Source organism: Saimiri boliviensis, chromosome 2 (assembly GCF_048565385.1).
Source record: "Saimiri boliviensis isolate mSaiBol1 chromosome 2, mSaiBol1.pri, whole genome shotgun sequence".
In the NCBI taxonomy this organism is placed as follows: domain Eukaryota; kingdom Metazoa; phylum Chordata; class Mammalia; order Primates; family Cebidae; genus Saimiri; species Saimiri boliviensis.
The window spans coordinates 77087856-77107617 of NC_133450.1; the positions used below are offsets into that span (position 1 = coordinate 77087856).

General features: G+C 38.6%; 2 protein-coding genes across 6 annotated transcripts in view; one reads left to right on the top strand and one right to left on the bottom strand.

Moving 5' to 3' along the window:
- FAM227B (family with sequence similarity 227 member B) overlaps positions 1-19762 on the top strand; it is a 349113-nt gene that overhangs the window by 324492 nt on the left and 4859 nt on the right. The window lies entirely within an intron of this gene.
- The window catches only part of GALK2 (galactokinase 2), a 114857-nt gene that overhangs the window by 85446 nt on the left and 9649 nt on the right, over positions 1-19762 (bottom strand). For all 5 annotated transcript variants that reach the window (XM_003928873.4, XM_074393629.1, XM_074393626.1 and 2 more), the window contains 2 exons: positions 17248-17336; positions 11641-11764 (listed from right to left, as the gene is read on the bottom strand). In XM_003928873.4, the coding sequence (XP_003928922.1) occupies positions 11641-11764; positions 17248-17336 (213 nt within the window). The remainder of the gene's footprint in view (positions 1-11640; positions 11765-17247; positions 17337-19762) is intronic.

The following is a 19762-nucleotide window of genomic DNA, read 5'->3' on the forward strand; positions in this document are numbered from 1 at the left end:
CAGAGCCAAAGGCGAGCAGTGGGCAAATGAGCATTATTACCACCTGAGCTCTGTCTCCTGACAGATCGGCAGCAGCATTAGACCCTCATAGAAGCATGAACCTTATTGTGGACTACATATGGGAGGGATCTAGGTTGCATGCTCCTTATGATAATCCAATGGCTGATGATGTCAGGTAGAACAGTTTCAACCTGAAACCATCCCCTCGTCCCCAACATACATCATCCATGGAAAAATTCTCTTCTACAAAACTGGTTCCTATGCTAAAAAGGTTGGGGACTGCTGCTGTAAAGGGAGAGATGCCCTTCTCTGGTGCTGGCTCACAAGCCAGTGTGTCTCACTTTTCTCTGTCTTCTGAGAGTGTGGGATCCTTCCCTGCTCAAGCACTGGCCACAAATCTTGGCTCAAGATTCCCAAGCTGCATGCTGCAGCCCTGGGCCGTTGGGACTGGACCACAACACTCCATCTTTTGGCCGCCTTTGGCATAGCACCAACTGTGCTAGGGGATTCAAAGTGCTTCTAGACCTCTGAGAAAGTACTCAGGTTGGCCTTTTGGTAAAGCATCCATACTGGGCAGTGGAGGCTGCACTGTACTCAGTTGCACTGTTAGAGCAACTGGGCAGAGGTCTTGGGAGGGGCTGGTGGGCAAGAATGCCTGCAGAACCAACATGCCACATTCTCACTAGAAAGTGAGCCCTGCTCTCTTGACCCAGTGGTCAACTGGGATTAGAGTTACTCAGAGGAAAAAGGGGAGCCCTGGGGGATGGGCACCTATGCCTGTCTTCTGCTGCAGCTGTCATGTGTGCCAAACCTCCATTCCACATAGGCTGGAGTACTTTCTCTGCCTACTCTCCAGGCAGATCCTACTGCCAGTTTATATGGTATACCCCAGGTCCAAACACACACAGGGTAGACAGTGGGCAGATGTTTCTTTAAAGAACAAGCAAATGAATAAAATACGTAAGTGTAAAGTATTAATGTGATAATGGGTCATGTCTGCTCATTTTCAGGATTCTTTTTTCAGAATTATACAGCATGAAAGTTAGGGTAGAGAAAGCAAATGAGTAATGCAATTCAGGGTTGAGAATTGGTGACAAAATGAGTGCCTAGTTTTGAACATCAGGAAAAGGCTAGGCAGAATGCTGAGACAGGGATGCTGGGAAGAGCAAAGATCAATAATCAAAAAGCAGGGGGGGGTTTTTGACAGACTTAGGCTATACTTATAATTCTGTGGGAGCTGAAACTTTTCAGTTTGTATTAGTCCATTTTCACACTCCTAAAAAGAAATACCTGAGACTGGGCAATTTATAAATAAAAGAGGTATAATTGGCTCATGATTCTGTACAGGATGTACAAGAAGCATGGCTGGGGAGGCCTCAGGCAACTTACAAACATGGTGGAAGGGAAAGGAGAAGCAGGCATGTCTTACATGAGTGGAGCAGGAGGAAGAGGGCTGGGGGGAGCTACCCACTTTTTACACAACCAAGTCAAGTGAAAACTATATCACAAGAAGAGTACCAAAGGGAGAAATCCACCTCTGTGATCCAATCACCTTCCATCAGGCCCCACTTCCAACACTTGGGATTACAATTTGACATGAGATTTGGGTGGGACACAAATCCAAATCATATTATTCTGTCCCTGGCCCATCCCAAGTCGCATGTCCTCACATTCCAAAATTCAGTCATTCCTTCTCCACAGTTCTCAAAGTCTTAACTCATTCCAGCATTAACTCAAAAGTCCATAGTCCAAAGTCTTATCTGAGACAAGACAAGTCCCTTCTGCCTATGAGCCTGTAAAATAAAAAATGGGTTAGTTACTTCCAACAAACACCAATCCTCTTCAGTCAATTCCAGTAAATCGAAGAGAAGGGAATTAACCTAGTCCCAAGAGGCAAGTATCACTCTGATACTAAAATCAAACAAAGGTGTAACAAAAACCAAAACTGCAGGCCAAGATCCCTATTAACATATATGTAAAAATCTTCAACAAAATAGCAGCATACTGAATCCAACAGCACATGAAAAAGATAAAACACAATGATCAAGTGGAATTTATCCCAGAAATTCAAGGATTGTTCAAGAAACACAAATCACTAAATGTGACACATCACATCAATTGAATAAAGGACAAAAATCATATAATCATCTCAATAGACACAGAGAAAGCAAGTAATAAAATTGAACATTCCTTCACGATAAAAGCTCTCAATTATCAGGCATAGAAGAAACATATCACAACAGCTCTCATGTGACAAACCCACAGCTAACATCATATCATATAAAGAAAAGTTGAAGCATTTCCTGTAAAACCTGGAACCCAACAAAGATATGCAATATCACTACTCCTAGTCAACATAATACTAGAAATCTTCATCAGAGCAATCAGGCAAGAATAAAAAACAGAAGGATCCAAGCTGAAAAGGAGGAAGTTAAATTGTCCCATTTCACAGGTGGCATGATCTTACATCCAGTAAAACCTAAAGACTCCACAAAAAAACTTATATCAAATAAATTTAGTAAAGCTGCAATATAAAAAAATCAACATACAAAAATTAGCAGCATTTCAATACACCAATAATGAACTAGCTGAGAAAGCAATGAAGCCAGAAATCCTGTTTATAATAGCTACAAAAAAAAAAAAAAAAAAAAAAACCTAAGAATAAATTTAACCAAGGAGATGAAAGACCACTAAGGAAAACTAGAAAACACTAATGAAAGAAATTGAAGAGGACACAAACAAATTAAAAGACATCCCATGTTCATGGATTGGAAAAATTAATATTGTTAAAATGAACATAGCACCAAAAGCAATCTACAGATTGAATTCAATGCCAAAGAAAATACTACTGTCATTTTCACAAAAATAGAAAAAAAGTCCTAAAATATATATAAAACCCAAAAAAAAAGCCCAAACAGCCAAAGCACTCCTGAGCAAAAAGAACAAAGCAAGAGGCATCACACTATCTGACCTCAAAATATATTACAAAGCTATAGAAACCAAAACAGCAAGGTATTGGTATTAAAACCCACACAAAGACTAATGGGACAGAAGAGAGAACCCAGAAATACATCTATGTATTTACAGCAAACTCATTTTCAACAAAGATGTCAAGAAAATACATTCAGGAAAGAACACCCTCTTGAATAAATGGTGCTGGAAAAACTCAATAAACATATGCAGAAGAATGAATTGAACCCCTCTTTCTCACCATATACAAAATTCAATCCAAGATGAATTAAAGACTTAAACTTAGCAGCTACAAGTATAAAACTACTGGATAGACATAGCCAAAGATTCTATGGCTAGGATCTCAAAAGTACAGACCAAAAAAATAGATAAATAAAACTATTTTAAACTAAAACTAAAAATCTTCCACCCAACCAGGAAGCAATCAACAGAGCAGGGAGACAACCTGTTGAATGGAGAAAATATTTGCAAACTATTCATTCAACAAAGAACTAAAATCTAGAATATACAAGAAACGCAAAACACTTGACAGTAAAAACTAATAATAATCCCATTTAAAAGTGGACAAATAACATGAAGAGACATTTTTCCAAAGACACACATAGAAATGGCAAACAGGTATATGAAAAAATGCTTACCATCACTAATCATCAGCAAAATGGAAATCAAAACCACAGTGAGACATCATCTTACCAAGTAAGAATGGCAATTACTAATAAGACAAAAGATAACAGATGCTGGCAAGGATGCAAAAAAAAAAAAAAAGGGAACACTTGGACATTGTTGATGGGAATGTAAATTAGTGCAGCCATTACAGAAAACAGTAGGGAGATTTCTCAGAACACAAAAAACACAGCTACCATATTATCTAGCAACCCTAATGCTGAGTAATTATTTAAAGCAGGAGTCCCCAAACTACGGGCCCGCAGGCTGCATGCGGCCCCCTGAGGCCATTTATCTGGCCCCCTGCTGCACTTCAGGAAGGGGCACCTCTTTCATTGGTGGTCAGTGAGAGGAGCACAGTATGTGGCGGCCCTCCAACGGTCTGAGGGACAGTGAACTGGCCCCCTGTGTAAAAAGTTTGGGGATGCCTGATTGAAAGGAAAAGAAATCAGTATATCAAGGGGATACCTGAACTCCATATTTATTCCAGTACCATTCACAATAGCAAAGATAGGGAATCAACCTAAGTGTCCATTAACAGATGAATTAATAAAGAAAATGTGGTATGTATACACAATAGCATACTAATAAACAATACAAAAGAATAAAACCATGTCATTTGCAGCAATGTGGATGGAATAAGCCAGGTACAGAAAAACAAATACCGGATATTCTCATTCATACATGAGAACTGAGAAAACTGATCTGATAAAGGAACAGGGTAGAATGATAGATAATAGAGGTGGGGAAGGGTCAGTGAATAAAGAATAAAAAGAAGTTGATAAATAGGTAAAAACATACAGTTAGGTAGAACAAATAAGTTCTAATGATCTACAGCAGAGTAGGGTGACTATAATTAACAACCATGTATTGTATTATTTCAAAATAGCTAGAAGAGAGGGCCTATAATGTACCAACATAGAAATGATAGAGGAAGATTGGTCTTAAAAACTGAAAACAAACCAAAAAAAACCACATTTGTATCTTTAATATATAAGAAACTCAAAAATAGGAAAATGATTTGAAAAGACCTTTCAACAAAAAATACACGTAAGTAGCAAATAAATAGATGAAAAGATGTTCAACATCAGAAATTTTAAAACTTGAAATACATTACTACACATGTATAAGAATAGCTAAAATTTTAAGACATGTTAGTAATACCACTGATGAGAATGTAAAATTATACAACTTCGGCAAACAGAAAATTTTCGTGTTTCTTTTTTTTTTAATTGCATTTTAGGTTTTGGGGTACATATGAAGAACATGCAAGATTGTTGCATAGGTACACACATGGCAGTGTGATTTGCTGCCTTCCTCCCCTTCACCTACATCTGGCATTTCTCCCCATGCTATCTCTCCCCAACTCCCCACACCCCATTCCTCCCCCATTTCCCCCCAACAGACCCCAGTGTGTAGTGCTCCCCTCCCTGTGTCCATGTGTTCTCATTGTTCAACACCCGCCTATCAGTGAGAACATGCAGTGTTTTTCTGCTCTTGTGTCAGTTTGCTGAGAATGATGGTTTCCAGGTTCATCCATGTCCCTACAAAGGACACAAACTCATCGTTTTTGATGGCTGCATAATATTCCATGGTGTATATGTACCACATTTTCCCTGTCCAGTCTATCATCAATGGGCATTTGGGTTGGTTCCAGGTCTTTGCTATTGTAAACTGTGCTGCAATGAACATTCATGTGCATGTGTCCTTATAGTAGAACAATTTATAATCCTTTGGATATATACCCAGTAATGGGATTGCTGGATCAAATGGAATTTCTATTTCTAGGTCCTTAAGAAATCACCACACTGTCTTCCACAATGGTTGAACTAATTTACACTCCCACCAACAGTGTAGACGTGTTCCTATTTCTCCACATCCTCTCCAGCATCTGTTGTCTCCAGATTTTTTAATGATCTCCATTCTATCTGGTGTGAGATGATATCTCAGTGTAGTTTTGATTTGCCTTTCTCGAATGACCAGTGATGATGAGCATTTTTTCACATGTTTGTTGGCCTCATGTATGTATTCTTTTGTAAAGTGTCTGTTCATATCCTTCACCCACTTTTGAATGGGCTTGTTTTTTTTCTTGTAAATCTGTTTTAGTTCTTTGTAGATTCTGGATATTAGCCCTTTGTCAGATGGGTAGATTGCAAAAATTTTTTCCCATTCTGTTGGTTGCTGATTCACTCTAATGACTGCTTCTTTTGCTGCACAGAAGCTATGGAGTTTGATTAGGTCCCATTTGTCTATTTTGGCTTTTGTTGCCAATGCTTTTGGTGTTTTGGTCATGAAGCCCTTGCCTACGCCTATGTCCTGAATGGTTTTGCCTAGATTTTCTTCTAGGGTTTTTACAGTGTTAGGTCTTATGTTTACGTCTTTAATCCATCTGGAGTTAATTTTAGTGTAAGTGTCAGGAAGGGGTCCAGTTTCTGCTTTCTGCACATGGCTAGCCAGTTTTCCCAACACCATTTATTAAACAGGGAATCCTTTCCCCATTGCTGGTTTTTTTCAGGTTTGTCAAAGATCGGATGGTTGTAGATATGTTGTGTTGCCTCCGAGGCCTCTGTTCTGTTCCATTGGTCTATATGTCTGTTTTGGTACCCGTACCATGCTGTTTTGATTACTGTAGCCTTGTAGTATAGTTTGAAGTCTGTTAGTGTGATGCCTCCTGCTTTGTTCTTTTTGCTTAGAATTGACGTGGCTATGCGGGCTCTCTTTTGGTTCCATATGAAGTTTAAGGTGTTTTTTTCTATTTCTGTGAAGAAGGTCATTGGTAGCTTAATGGGAATAGCATTGAATCTGTAAATTACTTTGGGCAGTGTGGCCATTTTCATGATATTGATTCTTCCTAACCATGAACATGGAATGTTTCTCCATCTGTTTGTGTCCTGTCTTATTTCATTGAGCAATGGCTTGTAGTTCTCCTTGAAGAGATCCTTTATGTTCCTTGCTAGTTGTATTCCTAGGTATTTTATTCTCTTTGTAGCAACTGTGAATGGGAATTTGTTCTTGATTTGGCTCTCTTTATGTCTGTTATCGGCGTATAGGAATGCTTGTGATTTTTGCACATTGATTTTGTATCTTGAGACTTTGCTGAAGTTGCTTATCAGCTTAAGGAGATTTTGGGCTGAGACAATGGGGTCTTCTAGATATGCAATCATGTCATCTGCAAATAGAGACAATTTGACCTCCTCCTTTCCTATTTGAATACCCTTTATTTCTTTTTCTGCCTGAATGCTCTGGCTAGAACTTTCAGTACTATATTGAATAGGAGTGGTGAGAGAGGGCATCCTTGTCTAGTGCCACGTTTCAAAGGGAATGCTTCCAGTTTTTGCCCGTTCAGTATGATATTGGCTGTTGGTTTGTCATAAATAGCTTTTATTATTTTGAGATACGTTCCGTCAATACCTAGTTTATTGAGAGTTTTTAGCATAAAAGACTGTTGAATTTTGTCAAAGGCCTTCTCCGCATCAATTGAGATAATCATGTGGTTTTTGTCTTTGGTTCTTTTTATGTGGTGAATTACGTTTATAGACTTACGTATGTTGAACCAGCCTTGCATCCCCGGGATGAAGCCTACTTGATCATGGTGGATAAGCTTTTTGATGTGCTGTTGCAGTCGGCTTGCCAGTATTTTACTGAAGATTTTTGCATCTACGTTCATCATGGATATTGGCCTGAAGTTTTCTTTTCTTGTTGAGTCTCTGCTGGGTTTTGGTATCAGGATGATGTTTGTCTCATAGAATGATTTGGGAAGGGTTCCCTCTTTTTCGGATTATTTGGAATAGTTTCAGAAGGAATGGTACCAGCTCCTCTTTGTATGTCTGGTAGAATTCAGCTGTGAACCTATCTGGACCTGGGCTTTTTTTTGGGTGGCAGGCTCTTAATTGCTGCCTCAACTTCAGACCTTGTTATTGGTCTATTCAGGGTTTTGACTTCTTCCTGGTTTAGGCTTGGGAGGAGGCAAGTGTCCAGGAATTTATCCATTTCTTCCAGGTTTACTAGTTTATGTGCATAGAGTTGTTTGTAATAATCTCTGATGATGGTTTGAATATCTGTGGAATCTGGTGATACCCCCTTTATCATTTTTTATTGCATCGATTTGGTTATTCTCTCTTTTCTTTTTTATTAATCTGGCTAGTGGTCTGTCTATTTTGTTGATCTTTTTGAAAAACCAGCTCCTGGATTTATTGAATTTTTGAAGGGTTTTTTGTGTCTCTATCTTTTTCAGTTCTGCTCTGATCTTAGTTATTTCTTGTCTTCTGCTCAGCTTTGAGTTTTTTTAATGTTGCTCCTCTAGCTCTTTCAATTTTGATGCTTGGGTTTCAATTTTAGATCTCTCCTTCCTTCTCATGTGGGCACTTATTGCTATATATTTTCCTCTAGAGACTGCTTTAAATGTGTCCCAAAGATTCTGGTATGCTGTGTCTTCATTCTCATTGGTTTCAAAGAACATCTTTATTTCTGCCTTCATTTCATTGTTTATCCAGTCAACATTCAAGAGCCAGTTGTTCAGTTTCCATGAAGCTGCATGGTTCTGAGTTAGTTTCTGCATTCTGAGTTTTAACTCAATAGCAGTGTGATGTGAGAGGCTGTTTGTTATGATTTCCATTCTTTTGCATTTGCTGAGGCGTGATTTATTGCCAATTATGTGGTCAATTTTAGAGTAGGTGTGATGTGGTGCTGAGAAGAATGTATATTCTGTGGATTTGGGGTGGAGAGTTCTGTAAATGTCTATTAGGTTTGCTTGTTCCAGTTCTGAGTTCAGGTCCTGGATATCCTTCTTAATTTTCTGTCTAGTTGATCTATCTAATATTGACAATGGCGTGTTAAAGTCTCCCACTATTATTGTGTGGGAGTTTCTCTTTGTAAGTCATTAAGAACTTGCCTTATGTATCTGGGTGCTCCTGTATTGGGTGCGTATATATTTAGGATCATTAGTTCTTCTTGTTGCACTGATCCTTTTACCATTATGTAATGTCCTTCTTTGTCTCTTTTGATCTTTGTTGCCTTAAAGTCTATTTTATCAGAGATGAGAATTGTAACTCCTGCTTTTTTTTGCTCTCCATTTGCTTGGTAAATCTTCCTCCATCCCTTTATTTTGAGCCTTTGTGCATCCTTGCATGTAGGATGGGTTTCCTGGATACAGCACACTGATGGGTTTTGGCTTTTTATCCAATTTGCCAGTCTGTGTCTTTTGATTGGGGCATTTAGTCCATTTACATTTAGGGATAGTATTGTTATGTGTGAATTTGATACTGCCATTTTGATGCTAGCTTGCTGTTTTGTTCATTAGTTGATGCAGATTCTTGATTATGTTGATGCTGTTTACCATTTGGTATGTTTTTGGAGTGGCTCGTACTGGTTGTTCCTTTATATGTGTAGAGCCTCTTTCAGCAGCTCTTGAAAGCAAGTCTGGTGGTGATGAAATCTCTGAGTACTTGCTTGTTCGCAAAGGATTTTATTTTTCCTTCATGTAGACTGTTCAATTTGTTTTTTTGTTTGTTTGTTTGTTTTTGAGGTGGAGTCTTGCTCTGTCATCCTGGCTGGAGTACAGTGGTGCAATCTCAGCTTACTGCAACCTCCTCTTCCCAGATTTAAGTGATTCTCCTGCCTCAGCCTCCTGAGTAGCTAGGATTATAGGTGCATGCCATCATGCCCAACTAATTTTTTTTGTATTTTTAGTAGGGATGAGGTTTCACCATGCTGTCCAAGCTGATCTTGAACTGCAGGCTCAAGTGGTCCACCCACCTTGGCCTCCCAAATGCTGGGATTACAGGCATGAGCCACCATGCCCAACCAGAAAATTTCTTTAAAAGGCTGTATTAGTCTGTTTTCGTGCTGCTAATAAAGATACACCTGAGACTGAGAAAGAGGTTTAATGGATTTACAATTTCACATGGCTGAGGAAGCCTCACAATCATGGCAGAAGGCAAGGAGGAGCAAGTCACATCTTACATGGATGGTGGCAGGCAAAAAGAGAGCTTATTCAGGGAAACTCCCATTTTTAAAACTATCAGATCTCATGAGACTTATTCATTATCATGAGAACAGCATGGGAAAGACCTGCCCCCATGATTCAATTATCTCCCACCAGGTTCCTTTCAGGAACATGGGAATCGTGGGAGTTGCAATTCAAGATGAGATTTGGGTGGGGACACAGTCAAACCATAACCAAGACGGAAGCAGTGGCTGAAACCTGTAATCCCAGCACGTTGGGAGGCTAATGCAGGTAGATCACTTGAGGTCAGTAGTTCAAGACCAGTGTGGTCAACATGGTGAAATTCTGTCTGTACCAAAAAATACAAAAATTAGCCAGGTTTGATAGCATGTGCCTGTAGTCCCAGCTACTCAGGAGGCTGAAGTGGGAGAATCTCTTGAACTGGGAGGCACAGGTTGAGGTGAGCCAAGATCACCCCATGGCACTCCAGCCTGAGCAATAGGGTGAGACTCTTTCTCAACAAATTAATTAATTAATTAATTAATTGCAAACCAGACACTCCATTCCTGGGTGTTTACCCAACAGAAATGAAACATATGTCCACATATACATTTGTATATAAATATTCATAGCAGCATTATTCCTACAGGCAAAAACTGGGAATGATCTAAATGTCCATCACTGGTAAGTAGATAAACAAATTAAGGTATATCTACACAATGAATGCTAGAACAAAGGGACAATTCTAGGAGGTATACTGCATGCTTTCTAGGAGTCCTAGTAGAATCAAGCCTCTTGCCCACAGGAGGGACTATATATCTGGATAATTCACCTCTAATTGCCTAACTTATTATTCATGCTCTTTCCTACTGCTCTTGGGACCATTTCTCAAATAAACGACCTTCATCCAGGTCTGTCTCAAGATCTGATTTTGTGAAAAATGAAACTGAAACCACATATTCATTATTGTTGGAATTAATTAAATTTGACTAAATCAATATGACAAAATATGTACTGATTTTTAAATGTTCATAAACAATTACATGAAAATATGTTTGAGATAATATGAGCTTTTCAAGGGTCCAAAATACACACAAGATATATTATCAAACATGCAAAATGAAAAGTAAAATAGATATTCTACAATAAGTTCCATATAAAAGTAAAAAACTTCTCTGTCTTGCACAAGCTGGTATAGAGCCTTATCAAAAACATTTTCTGAATAAATGAATGTTACTGCAGATAAACTAACCAATGAACAACAAGCCAAACATATATATGCCAAATATAAGCCAAAATCTTTTTCTGTAATGAGCAAGTGAAATCCATTATAATACATTAGAAGCAAGTAGAGTTTATCCCAGAAACACAAAAGGGCTCAACATTAGAAAATTCATCAGACTAATTCACCATATTTTTTTAATGGATCTTCAATACTAAATAGACATTTAATTAAACTCAATACCCATTAGTATACTTAATCTTAGCAAACTAAGAATTTTTTTTAAAAGACTTCATTGAATTGATAAGGCATATATACTAGATAAGCATACTTAACTCTTTTAGGCACCAGACTCTATTTTATATGCTAGTGCATTGGAGAAGAGAGACAACAGTGCCTGAAGTCAGAGTTTACAGTCTACTGGGTAACACAGGTAAATAAACAGATAATAACAATGCAGCACAGTAAGATGCTATGACAAGATACTTAGAAGCTACCATACTAACATAGGAAAACAACAGACCTGACTTTGCTGGAGATAATTAGATCAATAGATGATAAGTACCTTTTGGGCAAGGACAGAGTTATTTTTATATTTGTATCACCTGATATCTAAGACTATGTCTAGGACATGATATGTCTTTGGTAAATATTCCTTAAATGAATGGACAAATGAACAAAATGAACAAACAATAAATCATGGCCTTAGAATTTTTTTAATATCAGGTACAAAATATCAGTAAATTAAATGAGTTGTTATAAATTTGATGTCTCCTAAATAGTTCATTTGGGCAAAAACAGCACCATATATACAAACACATTAGCAATTTTAAATACTCACGGATACAACGGATTTGTATTGGCCAGTTGGAGAGTGCATGTTTTCACAGGTTCTACAGCTATTAGCAAATCTTGTTCTACAGCCATAGGAAGAACAGAATATCCACAGTAATCTACATGCTCTCCTAGAAAAAGAGAAAGCTTGTAAAATCATTGCTAATATATAAAACAAAAGAACCTCAAGAAATTTTACATACAGGGAAAAAACTGACCAGGAGCCAGGTTTTAACAGTAAATAAAAATAAAGAGAAGCAGAGCAAGATGGCCAAATAGAACCCTTCCATGATCTTACACCAAACTGAACAACCATCTATGCAAGAAATACCTTCAAAAAAACCCAGAAAATTCAGGTGAACGATCATAGTACCTGGTTTTAACATAACATCAGGGATAGAGGAATTGAAGAGGACAGGAAAGACAGTCTTGCATTGCCTACAGGATCCCTCCCAGCGTGAAGAGAGAAACTGTGTTTGGGGCAGGGGGAGTGAGGGGAGTGTGGTTCTTTGAACTGGAACTCAGTGCTGCGGTGTTACAGCAAAACACAAAAGAGAGCAGAATTATGCTAGCACCCAACGAGAGAGCATTTAGATTAGCCGTGGGCAACACAGAATTCTCAATCTCAGCAGAAGGAATCTGAGTTGCAACTGATCCCACAATTGTGGGAAACAGTACGAAGGCTCCTCAAAAAACTAAAAATAGAACCACCATACGATCCAGCAATCCCATTACTAGATATATATACAGTGAAAAGGACATTAGTATGTCAAAGAGATATCTGGCCCTCTTGTTTATTGCAGCACTATTCACAATAGTCAAGATATGGAATCAACATAAATGTCCATCAACAGATGAATGGATTTTTTTTTCCTTGAAATGGAGTTTTGCTCTTGTTACCCAGGCTGGAGTGCAATGGTATGATCTCAGCTCACTGCAACCTCTGCCTCCTGGGTTCAAGTGATTCTCTTGCCTCAGCCTCTGGAGTAGGTGGGATTACAGACATGTGCCACCATGCCCAGATAATTCTTGTACTTTTAGTAGAGACAGGGTTTCACCATGTTGGCCAGGATGGTCTCAATCTCTTGACCTTGTGATCCGCCTGCCTCGGCCTCCAAAAATACTGGGATTACAGGCATGAGAATGGATTTTTTAAATGGGGTATACATGTACAATGGAATACTATTCAGCCACCCACCTAAAAGAGTGAAATCCTATTATTCATACCAACATGGAGGACATTATGTTAAGCTTAGAGGACATTATGTTAAGTGAAATAAATCAGGCACAGAAAGACACATACCTCATGTTCTCACTCATATATGGAAGCTAAAAAAGTTGATCTCATAAAAATAGAAAGTAAAATAGTGGTTACTAGAGACTGGGAAGGATAACATGTAGGGAGGACAGGTAGGGAGAGGTTAGTTAACACATACAAGATTGTAGCTAGAGGCCAGGTGCAATGGCTCATGCCTGTAAACTCAGCACTTTGGGAGGCCAAGGCAGGTGGATCTCTTGAGGTCAAGAGTTTTAGACCAGTCCAGCTAACATCATGAGACCCTGTCTCTACTATAACTACAAAAATGAATCATGTGTGATGGTGTACGCCCATAGTCCCAGCTACTTGGGAGGCTGAGGCAGGGGAACCGCTTGAACCTAGGAGGTAGAGGTTGCAGTGAGCTGAAATCATGTCACTGCACTCCAGCCTCAGCACAGAGCAAATCTCCATCTCAAAAAAAAAAATGTAAAAAAAATCACAAATTGAACCATCATTAAGTTGGGGACCTTTACAAGTCTGTGCTTGTAAGTTCAATATTTTTTTATGGAAAAAAATATTACTAAATCTTATGAAAGAGAGTACATCCTCTATTCTACTACTTCTAATTTCTATCCTTGAAAACAAATAAACCAAAAAAGCAATACTCATCAGTAATGATAAAATGAACCTAAAGTGTCCCTTTTATGAAACTACCTGATATAATGGTAAAAACAAAACCTGGAAATAGCTTAAGTTACAATGAGGGAAAGTTGTCAAATAAATTATATAATATTAATTTAGTAAGCTATCGTGAAGTCATTAAATTAATTATGAGCACTATACAGAACCACAATGCTATGGTTTGAATGTTATCCAAAACTGATAATGAAATGTAATTGCCACTGTGACAATATTAAGAGTTGGGACTTTTAAGAGATGATTATATCACGAGAGCTCTGCCCTCAGGAACAGATTAATGCCATTATCTCCAGAGTGAGTTAGTTATCTCAGGAGTGGGTTCCTGATTAAAGGATGAAATTCAGTATACTTCCTATTTTTTTTAAATTTTATTTTATTGAGTTTTAGGTTTGGGGGCACATGTGAAAAACATGCAGGACAGTTGCATAGGTACATACATGGCAATGTGGTTTGCTGCCTTCCTCCCCATCACCTATATCTGGCATTTCTCCCCTTGTTATCCCTCCCCAACTCCCCACCCCCACCCCCACCACTGTCCCTCCCCTAGTTCCCCACTTCACAGACCTTAGCATGTGATGCTCCCCTCCCTGTGTCCATGTGTTCTCATTGTTCAACACCCACCTATGAGTGAGAACATGCGGTGTTTGATTTTCTGCTCGTGTCAGTTTGCTGAGAATGATGGTTTCCAGGTTCATCCATGTCCCTACAAAGGACACCAACTAATCGTTTTTATTGCTGCATAGTATTCCATGGTGTATATGTGCCACATTTTCCCTGCCCAGTCTATCATTGATGGGCATTTGGGTTGGTTCCAAGTCTTTGCTATTGTAAACAGTGCTGCAGTGAACATTCGTGTGCATGTGTCCGTATAATAGAGCGATTTATAATCCTTTGGATATATACCCAGTAATGGGATTGCTGAGTCAAATAGAATTTCTATTTCTAGGTCCTTAAGGAATCGCCACACTGTCTTCCACAATGGTTGAACTAATTTACACTCCCACCAACAGCGTAAAATGTCCCTATTTCTCCACATCCTCTCCAGCATCTGTTGTCTCCAGATTTTTTAATGTTCACCATTCTAACTGGTGTGAGACCGTATCTCAGTGTAGTTTTGATTTGAATTTCTCTAATAATCAGTGATGATGAGCATTTTTTCATATGTTTGTTGGCCTCATCGATGTCTTCTTTTGAAAAGTGCCTGTTCATATCCATCACCCACTTTTGAATGGGCTTGTTTTTATCTTGTAAATCTGTTTTAGTCCTTTGTAGATTCTGGATATTAGCCCTTTGTCAGATGGGTAGATTGCAAAAATTTTTCCCATTCTTTTGGTTGCTGGTTCACTCTGATTATTGTTCCTTTTGCTGTACAAAAGCTCTGGAATTTAATTAGGTCCCGTTTGTCTATTTTGGCTTTTGTTGCCAATGCTTTTAGTGTTTTAGTCATGAAGTCGTTGCCTATGATATGTCCTGAATGGTTTTGCCTAGATTTTCTTCTAGGGTTTTTACAGTGTTAGGTCTTATGTTTAAGTCTTTAATGGAGTTAATTTTAGTGTAAGGTGTTAGGAAGGGACAACCATATGATCTTTGACAAACCTCACAAAAACAAGCAGTGTGGAAAGGATTTCTGTTTAATCAATGGTGTTGGGAAAACTGGCTAGCCATGTGCAGAAAGCAGAAACTGTACCCTTTCCTGACTTCCTTTCTATTCTTGCATGCTCTCTGGCCCTTCTGCCGTTCCACCATAGAATAACTCATTAAGAAGGCCCTCACCAGATGCCAGTACCATGATCTTGAACTTGTCCACCTCCAGAATCATGAGCCAAATAAACTTCTATTGTTTATAAATTACCTCATCTGTGGAACTCTGATATAGTAGCAGAAAATAGAAACAGATACATGGAAATATTCATGACATACTAAAGGAAAAAATAAGATTAAAATGGTATGTAATCTAAGTACAACTATGTCAATTATTACATATGGACATTGATAAAATGATAGTAAGCAAAATGTTTTAAGGCTGAGTTATTTATCACTAAAAGGTAGTAAAATTCAAAGTACTTCACAGGATAAACAAAAGGAAAGATAAATTCATCTAGAAGACCTGCAAAATCGAGCACACTTTTAGTAGCGAGAAATTGTAAGGTTTCCCTGTGCTCCTCTAACCCAATGTGTGGGTAACACCCTCCATGGGCACCGAGGAAAGAACTGTCCAGACCCCAGGCACAACTAGTACCTGAAGAATATCTTAGTTTAGAGTGTTATTGCTCAGCTGTTTCCTTTATATAATCATTCATATATAATCATGTATTCGTTTATAGAATTAGTGCTTCAAGTGTAACTTACTGCTTACATATATCTAGCATACTTAGTTTTATATAATCATATAGGTATTGTAGTTGGAGCTGTACTGACACATTTAGTGCTGATTTATATGATCCTTTTATATAACCATATAGTAGTTTGTAGTAGGGGGAATGTCTAGAGCAGTCACAGAACAGAAGCAGTACTTGGGAAAACAGCCAGACCAGGACAAGAACAAAAGATCCAGGCGGTGGCGTCCCTGTCTGAAAGGGCATAGGCTGTATGGCAGGCTTGGAGCAAGTGCCTCTCCTCCTGATAAAGGAGTTGTAGTACCTTGCATCCAGTTCCTGTGGAAAGTAGGCCTCAGGCCTGAGATCCTGGAAGTAACCAAAAGAGAAGAACTCCTCTGGTGTGACCAGTCACTGCAGCTGTACACCCTGTCAGTCTTTTCTCGCTTCTGTGCTAACTCAAAGAATCCTCCTATAAATATCTTAAGAGAAAAGCACAAGTCTGTCAGCTCCCAGTGCATTAAGCTTACAGTATCCTTCTATTAGAAATCCTTTGAAGTCTCCAGCCCACAGATAAGAAGTGGTGCGCACGACACCTGTTGCACACAGCCCACCTCCTTGCCTTGGTGACCTAATGGGGGTGGACCCCTTTTCTGTCACAACCATCTACTACTGTGCAGGGCACAGCCCCCTGATGTGCACGGCCCACCTCTCTGCCCAGGTGACATAATGGGGGTCCCCTCGCTTCTAACTCACATGATTATCTATACCCTATTACTAAGCATATAGATGATCACCTCACTCAAGATCCTGCCCCCTGCTTGTACCTAATAAATACAGATGCTCTTGGGCATTTGGGGGCCGCCACTGATCTCCGCTGACAGGTGGTATGGCCCCTCAAGTCCAGATGTTTTTCACTAGTTCTTCAGTGTCCTGTCTCTTTACCTCTTGGATCCTGTACCTCAATACAGCATAAGGGACACCCCACGACCCTGTGGGGCCTCCGCAACCCTATACCAATGAGTAAATATAAAACCATCAAAACTACTTACCACAGTCTAGAATTTTAACCTCTGGCCTAGAAGAATATTTTCATTTTCCATGAAAATAATATTAACAACTTGGTTTCAACAAATGTATACATTTAAAAAACAAATGAACAATACTAATAACATGGATTGGGAAAGATGAAAGTAAAGTGTGTTCCTTATGCAAAGGCACATCTTAGTAGATATATGTAAAATATTCTATTTTTGGAAAAATTAAGAAAAAAATATTTGTAAAAATTTAGATCTTACCAAAGGAGGAAGAAAAAAATTAAGAGAAGGAACTTTTGAAATACCTATTAGGTTGACTCTTCCTGGTGCTCGAACATAAAACTTGGGAATAGATCCAAACTTGGAGTTAAACATCTCCTTTAGCTTTAGTAATCTGAAAATTAAAAAACGTATTTCAGAATATCATATAACAGAAAATCCATAAGACACATATACACGTACACACACACACACTCCATATGCCTGCCACCATTATTCCTTAAAATGTTAAAAGCAAATTTCCTAGTGACATACTTTCTTGAAAATTCGAAGATGAACAATACTATAATTTCTAAGTGGCACAAAAGTATAGCTAAGCACATTGAAGAATTTAAAAGTTAAGATTGATATACCCAACAGAAAAAGCTATTTCCTTCCTGTTTGAAGAATGTAATTTTTCTATACTTTTTCGGTGACAGTCAGGGAAGAATCTCTTTATACTAAAAGGTGTAGCATGTGGCAGTATATTTGGTTTCCTAAGGTTGCCATAACAAAGTACTATAAACTAGATGACTTAACACAACAGAGACTTATAATCACAATTCTGAAGCCGGAAACCTATACTCAGAGGTCAGCAGTACCTCTAAAAGCTGTAGAGGAGAATCCTTTCTTCCCTGCCTCTTTCTGCCTTCTCGTAGCAGCAATCCTTGGTGTTCCTTGGCTCACAGCTTCATCACTCTAATCTCTGCTGTGTCATCACATTGCATTCTCCCTGTTTTCCTTCTTGTATTTTTCCTTCTTGTAAGGATACCAGTCATATTGGATTAAAGTCCACTCTAATTGAGTGTGACCTCATCCTAAATGATTACATTTGCGAAGATGCTAGTCCAAATAAGGTCACATTCTTCAGTTTCAAGTAGATATGAATCTAGGGGGTTATACTGTCTAACTCAGAACATGTAGTCAAGTGAAAACTAGACTGGCTATCAGGAAACCACAGTTCTAATTCTGAGACCTCTAATTCAATGTCAAAGTTTGGCAAATCATTTTCTCTTGGCCTCTCTTCTCCAAAATTTGAGAATTTGAACTAGATGTTCCTCATAGGTCTCTTCTAGATCCAAAATTCTTGTAATAGATTTAATAACTTGATAATCTCAAATCATCCCAAGTCAATTCTGTGAATAGCCCTCATTATTTGTAGTCCCACATCATATGCATCCGGGTAATAACACCAGGACGATAAACATTTATTAAAGCCTGATATATTCAGGAAATTAATTAATTAAGAAACAGACCCACACCCCAAAAAACTCAAGAAAATTTAATATAATAATAGAAAAATATGTTGAATATTTTTGGAAGTTATTCAAGCTCATCTCCTGGGAATTGAATAGTCATCAGAAACTGTTTATATCAGTTTATTTGGTTCTCTTCCTGCCTCATTCTCTTGTTGCTCCAAAGACACCATTATAACTTCTCTCTGCTTAGTATTCTTTGCATTCCACCTGTCTCTGTGAACCTTTTAGTTTCTGCTACTAGGCCGTTTGCAACCTCCACCTCCCAGGTTCAAGTGATTCTTCTGCCTCAGCCTCCTGAGTAGCTAAGACTACAGGCACATGCCACCATTCCTGGCTAATTTTTGTATTTTTAGTAGAGACAGGGTTTCACCGTATTGCCTAGTTTGGTCTCGAACTCCTGACCTCGTGATCTGCCCACCTCGGCCTTCCAAAGTTTTGGGATTACAGGCATGAGCCACCGCATCTGGCCCACAAAGCTAAGTTTTTAATAAAGAGTGCCAGTATATCACACTTGTAATTCCAGCACTTTGGGAGGCCAAGGTGGGTGGATCACGAAGTTAGGAGATCGAGACCATCCTAGCTAACACAGTGAAACTCCATCTCTACTAAAAATACAAAAAATTAGCCAGATGTGGTAGCATGCACTTGTAACCCCAGCTACTCGGGAGGCTAAGGCAGGAGAGTGGCTTGAATCCAGGAGGCAGAGGTTGCAGTCAGCCGAGATCACACTACTACACTCATCCTTTGGAATCACAGAGAAACACCATTTAGTCCTTGCTATGAGAGAATATGAGCAGTAAGATAAATCAAAAAGAGGGAAGGTACATTAAACAAAGATCCCCAAAGAGGTAATGTTTGAAGTAAATTTTAATGGATGATGTCAGATAAATGGGCTAGTGTGAAGCATTCTAAGCAATTGGCATGAAAAGGCCCAAGCATACTGCATTCAGAAAACTGCAATTAGGGATCTAAAAACAGAGGGGAAGAGGTTGGAAGATATGAAGCCTCAGATCCTAAAGGGCCTTACTATGCCATATTGAGGAACCTGGCTTTTAACATACAGGCAATGGATCTGAACAGACGTTTAAAAATGAAGTAAATCATCAATTCTGCATTTGAAAAAGCAAACTGGGAAGTGTGTGGAATTTGGATTGTAGAAACGAAGAGATCTAATATCTGTTCATTGTAATATATCAAGAGAGAAATGCTGAAAGTACTTTAAAGCTATAGGTAGAGAAGGGTGAGATTAAGTTAAGGTGATATTTAAAATGTCAAATCCAAAGGAATTGGTACAATTAAATGT